This window comes from Gopherus flavomarginatus, chromosome 9 (genome assembly GCF_025201925.1).
Source record: "Gopherus flavomarginatus isolate rGopFla2 chromosome 9, rGopFla2.mat.asm, whole genome shotgun sequence".
Lineage (NCBI taxonomy): Eukaryota > Metazoa > Chordata > Testudines > Testudinidae > Gopherus > Gopherus flavomarginatus.
This window is the reverse complement of record NC_066625.1, coordinates 34,808,255-34,833,306: the sequence shown is the minus strand read 5'-3', so window position 1 is coordinate 34,833,306 and position 25,052 is coordinate 34,808,255. Positions and strand designations below refer to the sequence as shown.

At 48.4% G+C, this 25,052-nt stretch overlaps 1 protein-coding gene across 1 annotated transcript in view; it reads left to right on the top strand.

The window, feature by feature from the left end:
• The window catches only part of CLUAP1 (clusterin associated protein 1), a 179,144-nt gene extending 156,314 nt beyond the window's left edge, over positions 1 to 22,830 (top strand). The window contains exons 11-12 of the mRNA XM_050968367.1: positions 15,977 to 16,032; positions 21,637 to 22,830. Of these exons, the coding sequence (XP_050824324.1) occupies positions 15,977 to 16,032; positions 21,637 to 21,789 (209 nt within the window). The 3' untranslated portion in view covers positions 21,790 to 22,830. The remainder of the gene's footprint in view (positions 1 to 15,976; positions 16,033 to 21,636) is intronic.
• Positions 22,831 to 25,052: the final 2,222 nt, after the last annotated feature.

Sequence of the window (25,052 nt, the reverse complement as noted above, 5' to 3'; positions counted from 1 at the left end):
GTTCTCAAACTATGGGTCAGGACCCCATTTTAATGAGGTCGCCAGGGCTGGCTTTTAGGCTTTCTGGGACCGAGGGCTAAAGCCAAAGCCCGAGGGCTTCAGCCCTGGGCAGCAGGGCTCAGGTTACAGGCCCTCTGCTTGGGGCTGAAGCCCTTTGGCTCACCCCCTACCCCAGTGTAGAGGGGCTTGGGCAGACTCAGGCTTCAGTCCCCCCCTCCTGGGGTCTTGTAGTATATTTTGTTGGCGGAAGGAGGTCATGGTGCAATGAAGTTTGAGAACCCCTGCCCTACACTAACCTCCTGAGGTGCTGCTTCAAAACTTGGCCTTTCGTTATATTCACAATGCCACCCAAACTGCACTAGTAATGGGCTCAAGAAACCTGAACTGTTTCCCGTATGGAAGGACTGGTTGGCTCACATGATTGTAATAATGTATGAGTTGAAAAATTTAACCTCTAGGATACTAGTTCCAGCACAACCCTGACCAGCAGTGACTCAGAGGAGTTACCATCAAATGGCTGCTTTGGTGGCTTGTGTGAAGTGAGCTGATGCTCTCGGTTCAGTTCCTACATTAAAAATAAAAAGCACCTAATTGTCACCTTGGGGCAGTTTCAGCAGAGGCCAAGTATTTAAAAGGGCCAGAGACAATTAATTATCTCTTTACCCGCATCAGTGGACCTCTGGGCCAGGGACAAAGGAGCCATGTGGGGAAGCTCATACAGCTGCTGCTCCTGCTGGAATCTGTTTTTTGGAAAAACTGGCAAGTCTTCACCTAATTCTGTTCTCATCTACTGCAGCATAACTCTGTTAATTTTCCTAGAGTTATTTTGGATTTAGGGTGGTATATGTGCAAGCAGAGCCAGACCCTGGATCTCGGCCAGGCACATTTCAAACATTTTTATCCCAAACTGTTTGCCATGATTTTCATTCTAAATAAAAGTACTTTCACTCTCTCGAAAACCACCGGAAACACCAATATTCACAAATAATGTTTACATGAGAATTTATCAGAAAAGACCCAGCGTGCATCTTCATGGTTTTGGTGCTACGGGAATGGTTAGCCCTGAACTATATATGAGCTCATTCTTGGTCACTGCTCCAATATACAGCTAAATACTGCACTTACTTCCATCTTTGCTGATTGCCTTTGCTGATTTCCAATTGTTAACAATGAGACAAAACAAAGCACAAGGTAGCTGGCTATAGTCAAATGGTTGGCCATTAACAGCAGCTTCGGGAGCAAGAAACAGCATCTAAAAGCAATGGATTTTGCTGTGAGTAGGGTTTTTCTAGGAAAAGCTTTGCTGCTGCAAATAACTATGGCTGCAGACTTGTTATTAATACAAGTATTATTTGTTATGCTTCATGTAGGCAATTCCCAATCTCCTGATAGATCTTCACTGCCAGAGTGCGTAGATCAGTTGCCACAGTTTCATAGTTACTGTGCCTCCATACTTAATAGACTTCTACTGGTACATAATCCACCTCTGAACTTTCTGATAATTTATCTGATCTCTCTGTTTGCTGAAGCCAGAGTGGCCATCCCCCTCAGCCTGCACCCTCTCCTTACCTTCCTGTACCTCGCATTTCTTTCTTCACTGCTCTGTCCTCTGCTTGTCTGCACAGCAACATTGCACCATCTCTTGCTATGTCACATGGCACCAGGAGGCAAATTATCTGTAACTAAGGACATTGCTTGTAATTGCCCTAAAACATCAAGGGATGTACTCAGATTTCACAAGGAGTAGTATCTTACTTCATGAGTATACCTATCATTTTCATTTTCTCTGTTGTTTACCCCCTGACAGGCTGAATAGCGAAGTGACAAATGTGAAGCCTGTTCATATCTAATCAGATGATTAGATGGCACAGTGATTACATGTAGTGCACTGATCTGTCACTTCATTTCTGGAGACTAAGGTTCCAACCTGAATTTTCAGTCATAAGTGAAATAAGTTCAGAGTCTAGTCAAGCTTCCAGTGTAACCTTGGCTCATGTAATAAAACCGTTACCGAATGTGGCACATGTTGATGGTTTGTGCTCAGGAATAGCCCAGTAATGAGAATGCTACAGATTCAAACAGAGATGGTCTGTGTTTACAGGGCTACATGAGAAAGCCTGACTGCATTAAGTCAACCATTATTAAGTGCTGTCAGTTCTCTCAGCAACTTTATCCAGGGTGCTAATGAAGCCGTTATCCAGATGGCTTGGGGAGCATGCCCAAAATTCAGTAGCTCTTGCTCTCTATTCTAGGAATTGAAGAGCTCCCAACTATAGAAATATCACCTCTGTGTTTATATTTGGGGATGAGGTTTGACAGTCTAGGCTACAGCAACCCAAGACTGGTTTGGTTTTGGTGTGGGAGGATGGTCTTTATTAATGCAAAGTCAAAGAATAAGAAATCTAGATTTCCTAAAGCATATTAACATTCCAGCAGCTGCGTGTGGGATTGCTGTGATAATGGTGTGTTGACTGACAAGCTAACAAGTGTATTTGGAGAAAATCTATTCTTGTGAAAAGCTACATTGTTTAACACAGTCCTGGCAAGGATGAGTAAGGAAACGTTGCAGAAGAGAAAAGCTTTTTATTCAGAAAGCAAAATGCATCTTACAGGAGCATGTGGAACTAAGTATGTAACAATCAAACCCAAGAGATATATTCTGGCTGGCAGTGCATCCGGGGGTCAGAGAGCCTGGTCCCCATGCCCGTGTACGTCCACTGTCTGACTTGCTGGTAACAGCTCTGCATACGTGTGGCTGCACTGCACGGATCATTCCTAATCTCATTACCAATGGATTTCTCAAAGGAACTGCACATTGAGCTGCATGTAACCAAAGTATGCTGCACTTTGACACTGCTTTTGTGGCATGTGTGAGCACCTTTTTGAAAGGTGGGAAAATGGCATTTCCACCCTAGCCCAGATTTGTACTTAAATTTGCGCTTAAGAAGATGGTGCACGAAAGGCTCTAATCCAGAGCCCAGCAGCTGACTTGAACCAGGCACTGGGCAGAGGTGCAGGGGAAGAATCCTCTCCTTCACTAGGCAGGCTGCAGAATGATTACAGAGCTGCTCTGTGGAGGCTACTCTAGCCGAACTCCTGCAATAGCTTTCATGGGCACTTTTGCCATGCTTTGAGGAGGATCTGCATAGAAGCAGATCCTTAGTGCCCATCCTGCCCATGCCCTGCCCCTACACAGAGAGACCCTGCAAAACCGAAATACCTCACTTGGGACCCCTCAGAATCCTTCCTTGCAGCACAAGACCTGCAGAGTAGCGGGGGAGTGGACTGGCAGTGAAATGGACAGACGGTTCTCTGGAAATCATTCCTCCAAATTCCTGCTTTCACTCCCATTTTCTCCAGCTTGCAATGTGTTCAGACCTCAGCTGCTAAATTTCTAGCATGCTCCCTTCTCTCCAGCCTCACTGAGGTGTGAAGAAAGTACAGATGGGCCATTAAGCTGGTGGGGGAAATTCAATAAGGAATGGACAACAGTTGTCTGTTCCTTATTTAGGTTCTCACAGGTTTCCATGGATTTTCTCCTGCTTTTCAAAACATGAAAAAAATCTTATTTTGAGGTGTTTAATAATAATCCAGTTCTTACTGACTCTCTGGGTCTTAAAGAAAAACACAGCTGTGAAACCAAAACTAAGACTTAACAAGGGAGAATCTGGAAGTGCATGTACATTAGAAAGGCATCAGGATCAAAGATTTCTCGTAGTATAGCTGCACTGTACAGTGACCATTTTTCCCGGTAGGGTGAAATTCACTCCTGTGCAGAAGGTCAGCACAAGACCCTGTGCATCACATAAGAGCTTCCATGCTGGGTCACACCATGGTCCATCTTGCCCAATATCCTGTCTCTGACAGTGGGCTGTACCAGAGCTTCAGGGGGAATATATAGAACATGGCAGTATGGAGTGATCCACCCCTCTTCCACTCGTGACATCTGGTAATCAAGGGTTTAAGCTTTAGGCTATCTCCAAACATAGAGTTGCATAATCTGACCATCTTGGCTAATAGCGATTAATGGACCTATCCTCTATGAATTTATCCAATTCTCTTTTGAACCCATTTGCGATTTTGGCCATCATAACATCCTGAGGCAATGAGTTCTAAAGGTGAGTTGTGCGCTGTGTGAAAAAGTACTTCTTGTTTGCATTAAACCTGCAGCCTGTTAATTTCATTGGGTGACCCTTGTTTTTGGTATTGTGTGAAAGGGTAAGTAATACTTCTCTATTCCCTTTTTTCCACACCATTCATGATTTTATAGACCCCTTAGGCATCTCTTTTCTAAAATGAACAGTCCCAATCTTTTTAATCTCGCCTCATTTGAAAGCCATTCCATACCCTTTATCATCTTTGTTGCCCTTCTCTGAACCTGTTCCAGTTCTATTACATCCTTTTTTAGATGGAGCAAATAGAACTGGACACAGTATTCAAGCTGTGAGCGCATGAGGGATTTATATAGTAGCATTATGATATTTTCTGTCTTATTTTCTATCCTTTTCCTAATAATTCCTAACATATTGTTAGCCTTTTTGACCACTGCAGCACATTGAGCAGACATTTTTAGAGAACTATCCCTGGAGACTCCAAGATCTCTTTCTTGGGTGGTAGCAGCTCATTTAGAACTCACCACTGTACATGTATAGTTGGAATTATTTTTTCCAATGTCCATTACTTTGCACTTACCAACATTGAATTTCATCTGCCATTTTTCTTGCCCAGTCACCCAGTTTTGTGAGATCCCTCTGTAATTCCTTGAAGTCTACTTTGGACTTAAATCCCATATAAAATGCTAGGGCCCGGTCCTGCAACCTGGCTCTATGTGAGCAGACCCCCTTTTACCTGCACAGAGCTTATTACAGGATGGCATCTTCCTTCTTAATGTTTCCAAGCCATCCTCACAGGATTGGTGTGCACAGAAACTCCCAAGAAATATTGGAGTAAAACTTCCTTCCTGTTGTAAGAAAATGCATTGGAGCCCTCTAGAAAACCAGAGGAGAGTGTCTCCTTCATGGTCCTGCCATCCTTGGGTTTCAGAGTACTACACAACTCTGAAGGATTTGTCAAGGGTTTTTTCATTAGACACTATTGTTTAGTGGATAAAGCACTTGGCCGGGATTCAGGAGACCTGTGTTCTATTCCTTTCTCTGCCATTCTGCCACATGATTTGGGCAAGTAACAGCTCTCTGCCTCAGTTTCCCTATGTGTAAAATGGGTATAAAGATATTGACCTTTGTAAAGTGCTTTGAGATCTACTGAGGAAAAGTGCTGGATAGCTCAGTGGTTTGAGCATTGGCCTGCTGAACCCAGGGTTGTGAATTCAATCCTTGAGGGGGCCGTTTAGTGATCTGAGGCAAAAAATCTGTCTAGGGATTGGTCCTGTTTGGAGCAGGGGGTTGGACTAGATGACCTCCTGAGTTCCCTTCCAACCCTGATATTCTATGATTCTATGAGAGTTAAGCATTATTATTATTTTGCACCTACTTTCACAAATCTAATACTGAGAGACTATTTGTGTGCTTTTGGAATGCTAATGACTGTGGCATCTGGGACCTGATCATGAAAGGTACTGAGCACTTGTACCAGCACTTGTACCTCCAGTTGAAGTTGACAGGATTTTCAAGTGCTCAACACCTCTCAGATTCAGACCCTTGGAACTGAATGTACTTTGACAAATGCACCAGAGGGCAGACCTGCCGCCCTGTCATGGGGTGAAGTGGGCAAACAGCCTAGTTAGACACAGAACAGCACCTGTCACTTGGACTCTGCTGAGCCTTCATATGGCTTTTTTTTTTTTTTGCATGTCCTTTCCCTGGAGGGGATGATAGTTATTGTTTTTATAACCGTGGAACATAAGTGTTGGACCCAAAATTCATAAAGAGCTCCATGGAGTCTTTCCAGTCAGTTGCCTCGGTAAATGCACCTTCAGGCTTTTGTTTTAAATGGTAGTATTTGCCCAAGAGACCAGAAGGGCTCCTTAAACATTTCATTAGGCAGTTTGTTAAAATCCACAATATGGAGCCAATGGACTCTGTTCCAGCTGATCTCATATTTACATATTCATCACATTATTTACCAAACACTAGGAAAGCTCCTTCATGCAACTGTACCTAAAAGATATTTGTACACAGTGCATAGAAAACACAGAGAAATGTGCAGTTAATCACAACAGCCTAGTTCTTTTAATGGGGCATCTCTCCCAAGTATTAGAGACACCAGGGTTAGACACTTAGTCTGGGATTTCAAAGGACATTAAGGGAGTTAGGTGTTCAACTGCTCTGACAGTCAATGGGATTTGGTCACCTACCTTCAGCTCCTTTGCAGATCACAGCCTAATTCCTTGCCAAGTCTTTAAAATCAGAAGTGGTTTTGAACTCTAGAAATACAACCCAACCATCTGACCCTGGTAGTGTAGAATAGGCCCTGATTTAAAAAGCCTATTACAGTGAGTCTTTCACTGATTGCTGTAGGCTTTAGATTATGTTCCTGTGCTAAAACTATAGAGGAAGGGCCAAGAGCCTGCCCGAAGTATAGAAGGTATTCTATACATGGCAGACAGAACCGCTCTAGCTATTTCATAGTGGATGAAGCACAGGATAGCTCTGTCCCTGTCACACCAGTTTTCAGAGCAACCTACAGCAGGAATTTACTGAATTGGTATTGACCTCCATGACTTTTTCACGCTAAGTCGCTCCCTAATGAACATCTTCAAGTGCAGTTTTACTCTGAAAAATGACTCTGGGAATGGGTGACAGGGGATGGATCACTTGATGATTACCTGTTCTGTTCATTCCCTCTGAAGCACTTGGCATTGGCCACTGGCGGAAGACAGGATACTGGGCTAGATGTACCTTTGGTCTGACCCAACATGGCTATTTTTTGTTGTTCTTACATTCTGTTCCCATGGCAGCCTGGGGCTCCCTGCTATTGTCACTCACTGATTCTAGAGCAAAGGGACTTACCTATGAGTAAAAGGAGGTTGTTTCTAACAGCAAGCCCTGCAAATTCCCCCTGGGATCTGAGAGTTGGGTTGAGTTATTTTCTCCTTCTCACACATCATCACCAGTAATAAAGGTTCTGCCGGAAAAAATCTGCCTTTACTGACACCTGTGTGATTCCATTGCCTTCAAATTTCATCCCCAAGGACATCTGTGCACTAATCTGGTGTTCAGCAGGATTGCCACATTGACTGGAACTTAGTAAACACTCTTGTTCATGCTGCCCAGGAAGAGTAGACTCCAAGCTCCTTCCCTCCTGTGTATGTGTCAAGAAGCCAAGCTTCTTTCAGTCGACTCGCTGAACAATGAGTGCTGTGTTCTAGAAAAAGGGTTGCACATTGAAATCAGAAACAAATAAACTCTCCTCAAATAGGGATTTCATTTTCTCCTTCCAGCCACCAATCTGCACTCCAGTAGAATCATGTTCAGGTACTTGGCCTGGGCCTCTTGCAGCCTGTATCAGCCAAATTAAGTCTCATAGAGAATGTATAAGATTACAGATCATAGATAACCATGATGACCTAGTCTGACCTTGCGCACATTGCAGGCCTCAGAATCTCACCCAGCCACTCCTGTAATAGGCCCATAATCTTTCGCTGAGTTACTGAAGTCCTGAAATCTGATTTAAAGACATCAAGTTACAGAGAATCCACAATTAACTCTTGTTCAAACCACCAAGTGACCCATACCCCATTCTGCAGAGGAAAGTAAAAACCCCTGAGGGTCTCTGCCAATCTGACCTGGGGGTGCAGTGGGGGAGAATTCCTTCTCAATCCCAAATATGGCAATCAGTTAGACCAGGGGTGACTCCAGAGCTATATGCGGCTCTTCAGAGGTTAATGTGCAGCTCCTTACATAGGCGCCAACTCGAGGGCTGGAGCTACAGGTACCAACTTTCCAGTGTGCTACGGGGTGCTCAATGATCAACCCTGGGCTCTGCCCCAGGTCCCGACCCCACTCCACTCCTTCCCCCAAGGCTCCCACCCCTTCCCTTGAGTCTGCCATGCCCTTGCTCCTCCTCCTCCCCTCCCCCCCCCCCAGCCTCCTGCACATCACAAAACAGCTGATCACGGTGTAGGGGAGGCACAGGGATGGAGGCTTACGTGCTGGTGCTGGTCGTCAGTGCTGCTGGTAGGTGAGAGACACTGGGAGTAGGGGGGAGTTGATGGGACTGCTGACTTGTTACTCTGGCTCTTTGGCAATGCACATTGGTAAATTCTGGCTCCTTCTCAGGCTCAAGTTGGCCACCCCTGAGTTGGACCCAGAGCATATGGGCAAGACCAACCAGCCAAACACCTGGGAAATAATTCCCTATAGTAACTCAGAGCCCTCCCCATCTAGTGTCCCATCTCGTAGCAGTCACAGATGAGCCAAGTTCCATTGTAGGCATCTTTATCATACCTTCCCCTTCCATAAACTTATCAAGCCCAGTCTTGAAACAAGTTAGGTTTTTTGCCCCCACTGCTCCCCTTGGAAGGCTGTTCTAGAACGTCACTCCTTTGATGGTTAGAAACCTTCAACTTTCAAGCCTATACTTGTAGATGACCAATTTATACCCATTTGTTCTCAGACATGGGGGTTAATACATGTCCACTGCTGGATTGTGGCCCCAGTATAGACAGTGCACAGTTATTACACTGCCAGCTGCAGCAAGCGTCACATGCAGAGGGAAAACTGCAGATGTTTGAAGGGTGGAACCCTGGATACATGTTCATTTCCAGTTTTCAATAGCTCAGCACCTACATACTTTACAGAGCAAGTCAATCTGAATCCAGAGACATAGTGAATAACAGCATGTTCATTACTAGCATTATACCCAATTATCACTTCGTACAACCTGTCCCTGCTGAACTCACGTTGTCTGTAAGTAAACCCAGCAAACTTCCATTCACTTAGAAACCTCTGTGGCAGGAGTAAATCAGTGAGTACTAAACTCCAGAGCAGGCCCTGAAACCCCAGGCTAAACTGAGCTGAACTGAGTAAACTGCAAGTGACGTACGCCTCCATATGTGCCTGCTCATCCTGTTCTGCAGACACAAGCCCTCTATTTTCAGACTCTCCTCAGGAACATGAGCAAACGTGCTTGTGTCCTCTATCAGCCCCTCTTACTCCCCCTGCAGAGGCTCACACAGAAAGTGGGTTTTTAATATCTGAATTTTAAAATGTGCTGTCTTCACTGTGGAGACTCTTCTGGTAACCTGGAGGAGCTCACTTTTGCTCATGCTCAGTGTATTGAGCACCCTCGCCCTCACCTCTTCAGAATCAGTCAGTCTCCGGAGGTTGTGTCCCAGGGCCTGATTCTCATCCCACTCCAGCGTCACAGAAGTGTAACTCCATTGACTTAATGGAGCTACTCCTGATTTACATGAATGTAAGGGGAAGCAAAAAATCACACTCACAGGCCTGATCTACACTAGTGGGGGGATCGATCTAAGATACGCAACTTCAGCTACGAGAATAGCTTGTTCTCCTGAAAAGTCCAGTCTTTTAATAGCTATTCATTTAGTAGCTACCTCTTGCACGGCCATATTATGGTATATCTCACCACCCCAAGCCAAAGCCAAAGCCTGCATCTAGGGCAGGGGTGGGCAAACTTCTTGGCCTAAGGGCCACATCGGGTTTCCAAAATTGTATGGAGGGTCAGTTAGGGGAGGCCCCTACCCTCTATCCGACCCCCCCTGCTTCTTACCCCCGATGGCCCCCGGGACTCCTGCCCCATCCACCCCCCCTGCTCCCTCTCCCCTGACTGCCCTTAGATCCCCACCCCTGACTGCCCCCTGCCGCCCCATCCAACCTCTCCTCTCATTCCTGACTGCCCCCCCCAGGCCCCTGCCTCATCCAACCACCCCAGTTCCCTGTCCCCTGACCTCCCCCGGAACCCCTGCCTCTGACTGCCCCCTGCTGCCCCATACAACCCTCCTCTGCTTCCTGACTGCCCCCCCAGGACCCCTGCCCCATTCAACGCCCCTGTTCCCTGGCTTCTGACCACCCCACCCCATCCACACCCCTGACCACCACCCCAAACTCCCCTGCCCTCTATCCAACCCCACTGTTTCCTGCCCCCTTACCGCTGCCTGGAGCACCAGTGGCCGGCAGCCTGGAACGCCAGTGGCGCTACAGCCGCACCGCTCAGAGCACCAGGACGGACAGCAGTGCCGCGCGGCTGGAGCCAGCCACGCCACAGTGCAGTGCAGAACACTGGGTCAGGCCAGCTCTGCAGCTGTGCTGTCGTCCAGAGCATTGTACTGGTGATGCAGTGAACTGAGGCTGCTGGGGAGGGAGAACAGCAGGGGAGGGGCTGGGGGCTAGCCAGGAGCTTAGGGGCCAGGCAGCAGGGTCCCACAGGCCAGATGTGGCCCATGGGCCGTAGTTTGCCCACCTCTAATCTAGGGGCTGTTAGAGTGACCCACAAAGGGAGCAAGTGTGCCCCCTTGTGCTTCTCGCATGAAGAAGGCTGGAAGGGTTTGCTTAAAGTTGTTGGTTTTTCACATTATAAATCAAGTCTTATCTGTCCCAGAGAGCTAGTCTCTGGCAGCTAGAGGGCTAGTGATAACAAGAGAGTGAAATCTGAGCAATGGGGTCTGCGTTTTTTGTCAGCCTTCTGGTTTGGTTTGGTTTTTGTTAACAATGAGTTAACTCCAGTGTTTAATGAAGACTTGGCTGAAAGGAAGTCGGAGGTTCCACTCCTTGCTCTTTCACCTAAAGTGCCAGAGCTCACCACAGACATCTCTGAGCAGGTTTGACATTCCTCATATTTCCAAGGTAAGAAGCAAGCAGTTGTAACCCTTCTGCCCATCTGAGTTGGCAGCAACAAGGGCCAGGTTCAGTATCTAGGGGTTCCGTTTCAGTAACACAATGCAAAACCGGCTTGAACCCTCACCCAGTGACCTGGGACAATTACATACCACCCCCGGGGTGCCTCTAAGAGTACAAACTTCCCCTCTCACAAGCACACATCTGAGTGTAGCAAAATCCTTTTAATAAAGGAAGGAAACAATTCAGCATTATATCTTCAGTCCTCCACCTTAACACAGCACTCCATGTTTTCAGCTTGTAGTAGGGGAACTTCAGTGCTGGTGCACCATTAGCCCAAAGTGAATTCAACTTAGCAGCTCCTAATTAGACTCCTAATAGAATCAAAATTAGTTTTGATGCTCCACAGGGGCAAAGCAGCATTGCACTTGGTGTCTCAAACCCACACCACCAGCCCTTCTCAATTCACTAGGTTTTGGAACCCATGTCCCTTGTCTAGCAAATGCTACTTAGTTGATGATGAGTCTCTCTGTCATAAAACAGTTACACTGTCCGTGATTCACATAATCAGGATAACAACACTTTATTCTTCCTGCCCCAATAACAGAGAAACTGGGGATCCCACAGCAGCCAAAGTGACCATTTGGGCTGCTGTGGGCTCATGCTAGGCAGGGTGGGTGTGCCTGTGCAAACAAGATCAGCCCCTGGAGTTCTTTTCCACAACTCACCACCATTTACCACCAGATGTCAGGGTAGAGCTCATCCTGACTGCTTACACAGTTATCATACCAGCGTCCCCGCCCAAGTTTAGAAACCCTTTCAGGCCTCTGTATTCAGTGAAGCAAGGCAGAGCCTCCTTTTCTTTTTAGGAATTTCTTGCAGGTCATCTCTCACGTACCTCTTTGGGTACGAAAGGTTATGCCCAAATAAATCTCTTAGTCTTTAAGGTGACACCAGACTCCTTGTTGTTTTTGTGAATACAGACTAACACGGCTACCACTCTGATTCTCAACCTTCACACCCTCAACAAAGTCAGCCTCCCATATCACTTCCTCTCCATCTCAACCTGCTCACTCAGAACTGCAGTCATGCCCTCCACCCTGTGATCAGCTCCCTGTACCTCACAGCATTGCTTCTGCCTGGCTAAATGAAGATGAAGAGCAGTGCTTGCAAGCTATCTAACAAGTCCTTCTCGACAGTAGGAAGTGCTCCACTAGGACAGCCTACTTAGCAAAATGAAAGAGGTTCTCGGTGTGGTCCTTTGCTCACAGGGCTCAACCGACAGAGGCTTCCATCCAGGACATATTGAAGTACCTGTTACATCTTCAGTAATCGGGCCTCGCGTTCAGTTCACTGAGAGTGCATTTGGCAGTGATTTCAGTGTTCCATCCCCCAATTCAAGGGAAGTCATTTTTTTCCAATGCCATGGACAAGATTTCTGAAGGTCCTTTGCTTACATCCTCCAGTCCGAGAACCGGTTCCCTTGTGGGACCTAAACACGGTTCTGGTGGCTCTGATGGGGCCTCTATAAGAGCACTTTGCATCCTGTCTGCTGCCCCTTCTGGCTCAGGGAAACACAGGTAAATACACCTGTATTCTTGATAGCCATCACTTGGGCAAGAAGTGTGTGTGAGTTCCAGGCCCAAATGGCTGAGCCATCTTACCCTCATTTTTCCAAGGATAAGATAACTCTGTGACCATCAGTTTCATCTGAAGCAGATGGTGTATTTACCTGTGTTTCCCTGAGCCACAGTCTTCCCCAGAACAACAGCACCTTCATGCTCTGGCTGTCAGGTGATAGCTAGACTTTTATCTAGACAGGACTAAACCATTTCATGTTTCGCCTCGCCTCATCTGTTTTTGTCATATACAGACCTCATGAAGGAGCAGGCAGTCTCTGCACAGACCATCTCTAGATGGATAACATCGTGTACCAAGGCTGAGTATGAGAGAGATTCAGCTGCACCTCCTCAGCGGATACAGACTCGCTCCACGAGAGCACTGACAACATCGATAGCGTTCCTCAATGACTTTTCCATACTGGACATTCATAGGGCAGCCATGTGGTTGTCCATACATGTTTATGGACCACTGTGCTATTACCGCATCTTCCAGAGCAGACACAGGCCTTGGAAGGGTGGTCTTGCCATCCGTACTGCAGTAGACTGTGAGCACCACCTCTGGTGTTCGTGAGTCACCTAAGTTAAATATACATCTGCATCTATTTGAAGAAGAAGAAATGGTTACTTACTGTAACTGTGCTTCTTCGAGGTGTGATGCAGACATGTGTTTTACGACCCACCCTCCATCCCCTCTGCATCAGAGTCTCTTCTCATGGGCTTTCATTGCAAAAGAACTGAGGGGGGATTGGGGCGGCGCTGACTCATATAGTCAGGTGGGGCCACAGCCATGAGGTGCATGCACCACCCCTCTATGGGTACTGCTAGGGAAAAGTCTCCAGTGCACTGGGCATATACATACCTAAGTGGAATACACGTCTCGATCGCATCCCGAAGAACCAGTTACATTAAGTAACCATTTCTTCCTTTATGCCCTTTTCCCAGAGCCAGGCAAATGCCACAAAACTATGCAGCATTCATCTGTATTTCATTGATTGCACCTGGGTAGATGAAAAGCAACAAGGAGCTTGTACTAAGCGCCTTAAAGTTGCCACATATACTGTTCCACTTAACTTCTTCTACCCCAGGTACATAGAGGGAGCCTCTCAGGATGCATTTTGGGGGATGAATCACCTACTGGATGTGCTTGCTGAATAGATGAATCTGAGTTACAAAGAACCTGGGTAAAGATGTAGATCCGCAGCCCTTAGAAGCCTCCCAGTCATTTTTTCTGAGACTTTAGTCTGGAGGTAACATTTTCCTGCTAGACATTATGAACAAAATAATCTGCATACAGTGTAATAGTGTGCTGCCTAGACAGCAGGAACTGTCGCTCTTAAGACTGGACATGTGTTTGGGAGCTTTCCTGTAGTTGAGAGTTTTATGTCAAAATGTTATCAGTCCTCTCCATGAAACCCTGCTTATGGCTTTTTCATAGACTCATAGAGTTTAATGCCAGAAGGGATCATCTAGTCTGACCTCCTTATTTCACAGGCCATTACATTTCACCCAGTTACCCTTGTATTGGACCCAATAATTTGTGTGTCCCTAAAGCTGTCTTCCAGAGAGGCATGCAGTCTTGGTTTGAAGACATTGAGAGCTGGAGAATACACTACTTCACTTGGTCATTTGTTCCAGTAGTTAATCACCCTCATGGTTAAAATTTGTGCCCAATTTCTAATTTGGATTGGTCTGGGTTTAGCTTCCATTAGTTCTTATTATGCCTTTCTCTGAAGAGCCCTTTAGTACCTTGTATTTTTCTCTCCTGGAAGATACTCATGTACTGCAATCAAGCAGCTCTCAATCTTCTTTGATAAACTAAACAGATTGAGCTCTGTGTAACTAGAGTGCTGCTTCCTTGCAAGTGTGTCAGCAGGCGGGAGATTACTGTAGAGTTCATTATGTGTGGCAAGAAAAGCCATTTTATATAATTGGATGTGTGACCCAGCCTGAGGAACTGTCGCATTGGTACAAGGTAGCCATGGAAACACAGGGCCTGACTCACCAGCGTAAGTTCACTACAGCAGAGTTACTCCAGATTCTCACCAGTATGAAAGCAGTTGGATTCTGCAGAAAAGGCATGTTACAGACGCATGTGTGTGCACGCACCATGTCTCGCTGCTGTAACTTAGGCCATAGCATGGTCTTTGCATGTACATTCTGTCAGTGGTTGTGTGGTACATGCTCTGTGTGGCCATGAAAAATAACTGGAGCATTACTTTGTCTTCAAAGCACCATGCACACATGATGCTGTATAAATACTAATCTCAACCACCATTGGGTGGGAACTTGGCAAAGGATGGGCCATTGGAGCTGAAAACATCAATGAAAGACAGGATGTGGAGTTACAATTTGGGTGCTGATGGCCACCTCACCTGGTCGGTTGCTAAATGGCACAGATTTAAAAGAGTCCATGTAGCACACCAATGTCTAAAATAAAGTAACAGCACAATGAGGATTATGGTGTAAAAATCTAGTTCAAGAGAAAAAATGTGTATGAAACCATCAAGGGCTATGTGTGTGTGGTGGTGGTGGCATAGTACTTTATGAACTATAAGTAAGGCTACATTTTAGTCACAGGTGTTTTTAGTAAAAGTCATGGACAGGTCACGTGCAATAAACCAAAATTCATGGCCTGTGACCTGTCCATGACTTTTACTATAAACCGCTAACTAAAATTTAGGAGGGGGGTTGCCTTGGGGTGCCGCAGGTGCTGGGGGAAAGCGGCCCGGGTGCTTCGGGGGCGGGGGGAAATGGCAGCGTGTGGCCTGGGACCCCTGCGGGTACTGGGGGTGAGGGTTGGAGGGCCGGCAGGTTCCCTACCTGGCTCTGTGCCTTCCTCCCACCCCCAGCAGCAGCAGAGTTTGGGTGTGGGAGGGGGTTGGGGCATGGACTGGGGTGAGGCGGGCTCTGGGTGGTGCTTACCCAGAGGCTCCCCGGAAGCGGCTACATCCCCCTCGCCCAGGTCCTAGGCGGAGACATGGCCTGGCAGCTCTGAATGCTGCCTCCGCCCAGAGCACTGGGTTTGCAGCTTTCATTGGCCGGGAACTGCATCCAATGGGAGCTGGGGGTGGGGGCACCACACCTCCACCTAAGACCTGGGAGAGGGGGGATGTTGCCAATTCCAGGGAGCCCCCTAGCTAAGTGCCACCCAGAGCCCTCCTCACCCTGTCCTGTGCCCCAACCTCCTGCCTCTTCCCACACCCGAACTCTGCTGCTAGGGGCAGGGCAGTGGCCCGAGAGTGTGCGAGTGGCACAGGGGCACAGATTTAATGGTCACGGAAAGTCATGGAATCTGTGACCTCCAGGACAAACTCGCAGCATTAACAATAAGGCATGGGGTAGAGTAACCACCATGAATCAAGCTAACGAGATGAGGAGTAAGCCTTCTTCTGAGCCCCGTGGCATTGAAGGAGCATTGGGGTCCAACCCTGCGGTAGTTTGCCTTGATGATGGTGCATGATTATGCCTCTAGAGAGCAAACCATGAGCTTTATCTCCCCGAGGGTTATTTATTCACACAGCAGCTGGTTAGTTGCTCTGTGTTAACGAAGTGGAGAGGCGAGCATGTTCTCATCGTGTTTCTCTCTCTGCTGCCCAGGGAGACCCAACAAACGGATCGTGGGGACGATGCAAGGTGGAGAGACAGAGGATGATGTAAGTAGGAAAAGATCTTGTGTGGGCTGCAGGGCATCTTTGATTGTCCGTCACTGATGGCACTTTGCGGTGACAGACTTGCTCCCACAGCACTAGATGGCAGTGTTCCCCTGACAAATCTTCATCACACAGGCATTCTCCCCCCATTCCCCTTCCCATCCTCACCTTACACATCCTCACAGCCTCTCTCTCCTGCATGTTGTTTCCCTGTTTTCTTTATTTAGCCTGTTTAGTCTCTGTTACTTCTCCATTGCCCTAACTCCATTCTGTACCTTGTTAGTAATGACAGATCTCCTGTCTGTGCTAGAACTCCTAGCCCTGCCCACTTCTGTTCTGGCCAGCCATTGAGCCTGAGGCAGCAATGGGGTGGCGAGAGGGGTTGGGATTTTCAGCACAGGCGAGGGGATGTAGGCACGTTCATTTCAATGGAAGCTGTGTCTCTGTATCTCTAGGCTGCTTTGAAAATCCCACCATGGCTCTTTAAGACCTGAGAAATGGCTTGTTCTAGAGGGAGGAAGGAGTCTAGCAATATTGCCCTCAAGCTACTGTGGGGAAGGAGATTGTGCTGCAATTTCTTTCTCCCGATCCTGCTGCCCAGCCAGGAGATTGGGTGGGGAGCTGCTTCTGCCTTCTGCCCCCTGCTGTTGGAGGCGAGATGGGGCCAGAGAAGGGACAGTGAAGGCTGATCCTGGTGACTAGATGCTAGACAGGCCATGCTAGGGATCAAAGTACCCCCACCTAAGACCCATCAGGGAGCAGGCAGACACTCTAGCTGCTCCACTCACCCCTTTAAGGTCTAGTTAGCTGGTGTCCTCCGTCAGTTGGGGCCCTGCCCTCTGCTGTCATTCTGTCAATGACAGCAGGATGGGCTCTGTGCAGTGCTGCTAGTCCAAGGGAGAGGGACCAGGCTGCTAATGGCAGGAAGGAGAGCCCTGCTGTCCAAAACCAGCAGTGGGGCTCTGCCTGCTCTGCCATTCGTAGATCTCCCTCTCAGCGCTGCTCGAACTCGCTCAGACTGAAGCCGGTATTATGTTCTCAGAGGTGATGTTTCTTTGCTATAAAGTATTTGGACTTTCCGAAAGCTGTTGACAAAGCCCCTCACCAGAGGCTGCTAAGGAAACCTGCCCAGTGTGAGAGGAAGGAGCTGTCATGAATCAAAAAGGGCCTACGAGAGAGAGAGAGAGCGTGCAAAGAGCAGGAACTAATGGTGAATTATCAGCCTGGCAAAGATTAACAGCGGGAGCCTCAGAGTTCAGGACTTGGAGCAGTTGGATTGAATCTCACGGGACCCACAGACTTGCCCCATGTGATCCATTCATTTGTGACCTCTAGGCTTGCTTACTGTACGCCAGTATCCCTCAGAATGAAGCCACATGCCCTGACAAAGCTCTAACTAGCACGAAATGCAGTAGACCTCCTGTTTAGCAGCACAGCTGTAGTAGGCATAATATCCTGGCACTCCACACCGGTTCTCCATTGAACAGTCTGGTTCAAGGTCTCAGTCCTGCCATTCAAAACCCCCCCATAGGATTGGCCCTGTCTACCTAAGAGACACCTCTCCCTCCACGACCAGGATCTCAGGCACAAGCATGTGGGAGACAGAATTTAAAATGGGGTGAGAACTACACTGTGGAACTCACTGCCACAAGAGACAGGAATGACAGGACCTCCCAACATTCACAGCTGAATGCAAAACCCATCTCTGTCGTGGCTTCCCCACAGAAGGTCTGTCCCCTGCCTCAAACACACCTCAGCGAAACTGAGCTATACAAGCGGTCTCTCCTGCCAGCAGAGAAGAAGGGTTGTTCCTGTTTGAGGTGTGTTTGATAGCTTTGGGGATGCTCAGATACTGTGATGATGAGGGCGTCTGAGGCCCTAGCTCAATAGGCCAGCTCCTAGTGTTCTTTCTGCTCAGGGCCCAGTGGAGTGAAGGAGAGAGTGACCCCTAGCCATCATCCTCACATTCTGTCTGGGCAGGAATTCACCAGGCCTTGCTCAGCAATTCGCTTCTGGCTTGAACTGGTTTGTTTAAGTTCATTTGCTGCCTCCTGGGAAATGACTTGTTCTCTTAGTGTTTGGGCTGGAGACACCCACACTCCTGTGCAGAAGGCTGGCAAGTGACAAGTTCCCTGAATACCTGGTCTCCAGCCAATCCCCATCTGACTCTCTGAGGAGTACAAACTCCCTCCGGTATCAGCAGTATCCAGAGAAGGAAGCGTAGTTATCTCCAGGCGCAGGGCATGGATGAGTGAGCTGGATACCTCACCTGACCTACAGCCCTTGTAAGGCAGCTCTTAGTGAGCTTTGGTGGGGGCCTGTTGCTGCAGCAGGGAGAATGCAGGAGCAGTCTACAGAGAGAGCCCTCTCACTCAGCATTCTGAGGGCTAGGCCTCCTCAGTTAGTATCTGGGGCTGCAGCTGCTTGGGAAAGCTTTCTGCCTGTCTGGGCACTCCCTGCCCCATCATTGTAGTATCTGAGGACGCCACCCAGGTCAGCAATGGTTTAGCCTCATAGCCCCCCAGGAGGGAGAGACAGAGCAGCCCCATTTTACAGGAAGAGGAGTACTGGGACACAGAGAAGGGCAGTGCCAGAGTTGGGAGTAGAACCTGGGTCTGCTGAGTCCCAGGCCAGTGCTTCAGTCCTAAGACAAGTCTTTCTTCTCCCATAAAGCTTGCAAAGGCCCTCTCAGCCCATTGCCCACAGGAGCAAGTGTTCCTCCAGGCACCCCATGGGGCCCAGACTCCTTCCGCAAGGGGAAAGGTGCTGATCACCGCACGACTGTCAGGGACTGGGGCATGGGCATCAGATCCAGTGCTTAGAGCCATAGGCATAAGGCCTGAGGAGTGTAGCCAAAGTCAATAGCTGGGGGCCAATGCCTAGTATCAAGCCAGACTCAATAACCAGGAACAGAGGCAGAAGCGAGGAACGAGCCAGACCGGGGATCTGACTTGTTAATTCCTACTACTGTCTCCAGGCTTAAGTGGAATGTCTGGACCAATCAGAGGCCATAGGAGGAGCTGCCAAACATCTCTGCTTTGAGCAGCACTTTCCACATGATGGGTTTCCCAGGACTTATGGTGCATTGGCCATGGCTCTGCCAAAGCTGGCTGGTGGAAGCACTACCCTCTCTCAGACCTGGGTTCAAGACTCTCAAATCCTCCCAGCAAGCAGGGAGGGGTCCCCCTCCAGACTGGAAGGTGCATTTTGTCTTTGTTCACCTTCCTCTGCACCAGCCTGTGCTGGCCAGAACCAGACTATTGGCTCCCTCCATGGACTCTTGGCCTGAGCCAGGACAGGGATGCTGTCTAGCCCCCCAGGCCAGGCCCTGCACAGCTGCTTTCTCTCATTCTTGCTCTTGCCTATCCACTTCCTTTTGTCCTTCTCTCATCTTTCTGTTTGTCGCCACTCCAGGCAGAACAGGGGAGGCCTGGAGGAGTGGGGCCTGTTGCCCCCTCTCCCCTCCAACTCCAACTATTGGCACCTGTCCGGTCCCAGCAGCCACCCAGGCATGGAGCTCCAGAGGCCCCAGCCCAGTAGCTCTCAGCAGCAGCTGCTTCAGCTCCTCCTGGAGCAGCAGGTACCAGGGCTCAGCCACAACTACATGACTCTACCAGGGACAGACTCTCAGCCAGATATGGGTCAAAATATAGAGAAAGAAACCCAAAGAAGGGAAGGGTTAAATCCACTAAAGGAGAGAACCAGGCCACAAAATAGGGCAGGCTGGGGGGAGAACACAGCGAAGGGACAGAGCTGGCGAGAGCTGTACACTGGAGCCAACGGCTGTGTGCCTGGCCTCCCAGCCTGCTTTGCTTGTGTATCATAGAATCACAGATTAGGGTTGGAAGAGACCTCAGGAGTTCGTCTAGTCCAATCCCCTGCTCAAAGCAGGACCAACCCCAACTAAATCGTCCCAGCCAGGACTTTGTCAAGTCTGACCTTAAAAACCTCTAAGGAAGGAGATTCCACCACCTCCTTAGGTAACCCATTCCAGTGCTTCACCACCCTCCTAGTGAAATAGTGTTTCCTAATATCCAACCTAGACCACCCCCATTGCAACTTGAGACCATTGTTCCTTGTTCTGTCATCTGCCACCACTGAGAACAGCCAAGCTCCATCCTCTTTGGAATCCCCCTTCAGGTAGTTGAAGGCTGCTATCAAATCCCCATACACATTGTTTTCAGGGCAGGGCCTGGGTTTCCCTTCTATCTGTCCAGCACCCAGCCCACCACGGCAGCTACCATAATAATGATAATCATCCTCACTGGGCTTGGCTGCCTCGGCCTGTGCCAGGGCAGGACACCTCCTATGGCAGCTGAGCTATGTGCTGCAAGAGCAGAAACATGACCTCGGAGTTGGTGAGCTGCTTCCTGAGCCTGTATCTCTGGCTGAGCTGCTCCTGGGACCAGGCGCTGGGGGCTGCTGCAGGGGCAGAGAAGGAAGGTGGGTTTCAAGAAGCTGCCTGCTGCCCCAGGCCAGCACGTTTGCAGTGGGGAGCAAAGTGAGCCCAGGTTTGCTTTCTTTACCCACCTGCTCCTCTCTTCTGTCCCCGCCCTGCCTCTCTCAACCAGTCTGGGACCCCCCTTTCAGGGAGAAGCTCTGTTCTCTTCCAGGGAGCCTGGCTCCTGGCAGACAGTCATGCAGGACAGCCTGCAGACCTCTAGCCCTGGTGAGCAGCCCGTCTCTGGGCCCCACTGCCGTGTGTATGCTGTTTGGAGTTGGCTTTCTAGGTTCCATCCACGTTCCCAGCATCCCTCCCCGTAGCATCGCGCTTTGCAGCAAACAGCTCAGACATTGTGCACAGCACCCTCAGCTGTGAGCAGCATCTGCTGCTGCCTCCTTCCCTTGCTCTCACTTTGGTTGCATTCTGTTTGCTTTTCTTTTTAATGTTTTGCCCTTCTCCATCTCCCATTGTTCTCTCCACTCTCGCTCTCCAAGGTGGGATCAGCCCAAGCCCAACCAGGTAAACACAAGACCTCCAGCACCAAGGCACAGGTGGGTTTGTCTCCTGCAGTTTGTTTCCTCACCATTATCCTAGGGCACTCAGCTGTTCCCTCTATGGTCCTGCTGCCCCCCTGGATTCAGCAGTGGTAACAAAATCCATTGTCACTACCCCACTGGGGGCCTGGAAAGGAGGTCTTCAGCAGCATGAGTGGAGCAGCCACTGCCTAGCAAAGTGGGAGATTGGTGCTGAAAGCTGTGTAGTGTCTTTAGTTCCCACTGGTGGTGAGGGCTCCAGTCTCTAATCATTTCTGAGAGTCAGCAGCTCCAGCCTGTGCGGTTGGCTCAGTAATGAAGCCATATTCAGAATCCCTGTTGCTGCTCCCTATGCCAGATCCAAAACTGGACCCGCCGCACTGTGTGCTTCTTGGCAACTGGGTCATTATCTCAGGATGGGGGGAAGTGGTTCTGGTTAATTTCAGTACAGGCGGGGAATGTGACTGCAGTTCCTCTCAGCACAGGGTGATGTGCAGGTTTCTCCTGTGCCAAGTTTCTGGGCACACAGAAGCCATGTACATTGCAGGCTTTGTACGTTTTGTCCATTGAAGATAGCACTGGTTTGAGAAGGGATTGGCCATGAATTCTGTACCCACTGCTTTTTTGCAGGAGGAGTCGGAGGATAGTGAGATTGACCTGGACGATGATGAAGATGATGATGAGGATGACCTTGAAGATGACAGCATGGAAATCTCTCCCAGCAAGGCCAATCGCCGGGCCAGGAAGCCAGAGCCACTGGAAGAGAGTGATAATGACTTCTGACTCTCCTTCCGAGGTGGAACCACTTAACATCTCGAGATGGAAACTTCAGCCAGCGAAAGGGTTGGGAATGTAACACACACTGCTGTGCCTAGAGGTATTTTATATAGGAAGGAAATTTGGAGTCAGTAAATAATAAAGCTATGTTCACAGTGACAGTTAAACGTTAATTGCCAATCTCCTTCCCTGCTCATCTTTCCCAAAATGTGACTCATTCTGATGATAATTAAAAGTGACATGATATTAAATACTTGTTTCCTTAACCTGTTGGAAAGTGGGATTATATCTGAGCATTAGAACTGGAGTTCCACATTGCATGATGCCAAAGGTTTGAAAACCGCTACCAGATGGTGGTTTAGGCCTTGTCTACACACAAACCGGTACCAGTGTAACTAATACTGGTTACAACTGACGCAAAACTCTTGTGTGGGTACATTTCAATTGATTTAAACCTGCTTTGTATTGATTTAGCCAAAACTGATTCCTTACCAAATTAAGAGCTTGTTCCCACACAGAAGTTTCACCAGTTTAACTACAGGTGTGATATTAAACTGATAGAGGTAAGCCGTTGCAGAACAGTGTGTGGATGCTGTTATACTGGCATAAACCCATTTTATATCAGTAATTTAACTTAAATCTCTCAGGAAGAGGGTTAAGCAAAACTGCAGTAACCCACTCTTGAGCCACCATCACAGGGCTTTGCAGCAGTTGAATTAAATCAGCATAAGCATCAACCCTTTAGTTAAAGTCCTGAGCCTGTACATAGACCAGGCCGCAGTCTCTTGCAACGAGTGCAGTTAAATAAGTCCAAAGCTTGTCTAGCTGCCATGGGTTTGCCATTGCAAGGCGTGCCTTACAGGACCTTCCTTCTTTGGATGTCTTTTGCATGATACCTCCCGATATGACAACTGGGTAGAGATTCTCTTCCATAAACAAGCCTAAAAAGTCACAGAAGTCTATTCTGCTGTCCTCCTGCATGCTATACAAGCTGTTTTGTTTATGTAGATCCCCGTGTTTCAGAAATAAATGTATTTTCTGCATTGATTCATGTGACTTTTTTAACTGAGACATTTTAGTAGGTTAGGCTGGCACAATTCTTGTTGAAAAACCGTGTAGGTTAGAGAAAGCTCGAGTGCATTCACTTCATGAGTCAGTTATGTCTGCCTCACTTGCTTGTCAGCTCTGCTGTAGAATGGCATAGCCTCACGGGAGCAGACATTACTGCTCGATTAGAGCACTTGTTTTGTTTGTTGCTTGTTCATCAGGACAGTTGAGTGGCCCAGTTTTGTTCCCATATTGCTGGCACCCTGCTGGCCTGGCATGTTCTACATCTGGAAATCTGCCCTTGTTTTCCCTACATCTGCAGTACAGACGTGCATCTATCCCTCTTCATTATTAGTACTGCAGGAAGGAAGGAACATTAAGTAGTTTGAGGCGAATTTCTTCATGCCACCCACCCCAGCCATTCCTTTCACACCAGTGTGGTGACAGTCAACAGAGCAAGGAGGTTGATGTCTTACTTTCTGTTGGTGCACCATCAGAACCATCTTTTTTTTCAGTGTACAATGGGGTCTTGGTCCATGACGAGAGCTCCTAGGTGCTACGGTAACACAAATCAACACCAATAATATCGCCACTCACCTAGACTTTAAAGACTCACCGTAACGGATTGCTAGGAGAGCTGTTTGCCTTATTGTACACCCAGTAAGTTAAAGGAGTTTTGCCATTTGCTTCAAAGGGACCAGCGAGCCCCTGCCTTTCTGCTGTTGGTTCCACAGGTGCTAACTAGCTGCGAACTGTCAGGTAGGCCTACGCTACACAATCCATCATGGAATCCCAGCACCATTCCAACAGTTAGCAGGGGACCTGTGCTGTACCTCCACTTCCAACACTCTAGTTACATATTCTGCCTGGAATCTGCTGTGCACTGAGAGAGGCAGAGGCCATGGCTTCCACCACCCCCACCTAACAAACTGATGTCGAACCCCAGACTGAGAGTTGCTGCTCATAAAATCAAGCCTGGTGCCCGTGCTGTTAGTTACATATCCCATCTGTTATTGTCTCCCTTGTAACAGTATCAGACAGAATCAAACATATTCTATGTAGTAACACAGAGCACAGTACTGCCACCTAGCACTGGCCGTACACAGCTTCAGTCAAACAAGGCTGAAGTTTATAGGCTAACGTACTGTATCCAGAGACACCCCTTGAAGGCTCCAGAAACAGCCCTTAAGAGCACTCAGTGGCTTTGCCACTGAAAAGCTTTTAAAAAAAAAAGTTGTTGCAGAAATCACTGACTCTGCTCACCCCATAGTGTCATGGCGCTGGGAATTCACAGCTCATGGGGCTCAATTCGCCACGGCCTGCCCTTTGTGAAGCCATCTACACATGTGCAAAGGGAATGCAGCATGGGTTTGAAATGCTCCTACTGCTGTGCGGATTCCTGACGTGGACAGCCACTTCACCCAGGTGTCAAGTATGGCACAAACTGCAGGTCGGTGAGGGGTCAGGCCCATTCATGCCAAACTGCTGCCAAGGAACAGGTCCCATTGTGGCAGGTGGCCCTAGTGTCCTGCTGACCTCTGAGTGCAAGACCCCCATAGATTAGGGCATAGGGTCTGAGCATGGCATGGCTAAAGCCACCCCCCCCCCCCAGCACACACACACACCATCCCACTCCACCCCCAATGATGAGGTTGGTAGCACATCTGCTGCCCCTGGGGAGAGACAGGCATGACAGGGAAGCCATTACAATAGATATTTGCTTAGCCAACTCCCTTTTACTTGAAATACCTTCTGGTGGATAATGAGTAAATTCACCCCAGTGTATCATTTGCATGGAAAGCTGTCTATTTAGCCAAACACTTTTCATTCCCTTGTGCCGCGAACAAGGGGTTCGCTGAGCTCACTGCTGGGAGCACTGAGCAACTGTACAGGCCTTCACTGCTGAACTCTGCTAAAAGGCTGGAGGAGACAGGCTATGGGGCATGTTTGTGGTAGGTCTGAGCAGCAATTAAAAAAAACCAACAACCTCACCTCTGCGTTTGCTGCTAAGTGGAAGTGAGTGCGGCTGAGGCCTGTGCTATTGTTAACCACCAGTCATGCATGAGACAGGCAATGTAGTCAGAGTAGGTGTGTACAGGTCTTCAACAGCAGGGGCCCTGGAGGGCTGAAGTCAGGTGGTGTCTCCAGGAGCAGGCTGGATCTACAGGGTCCCCAGTAAGATGTCCCTTTCACCAGCAAGCACCAAACAATAACAAGGGCTA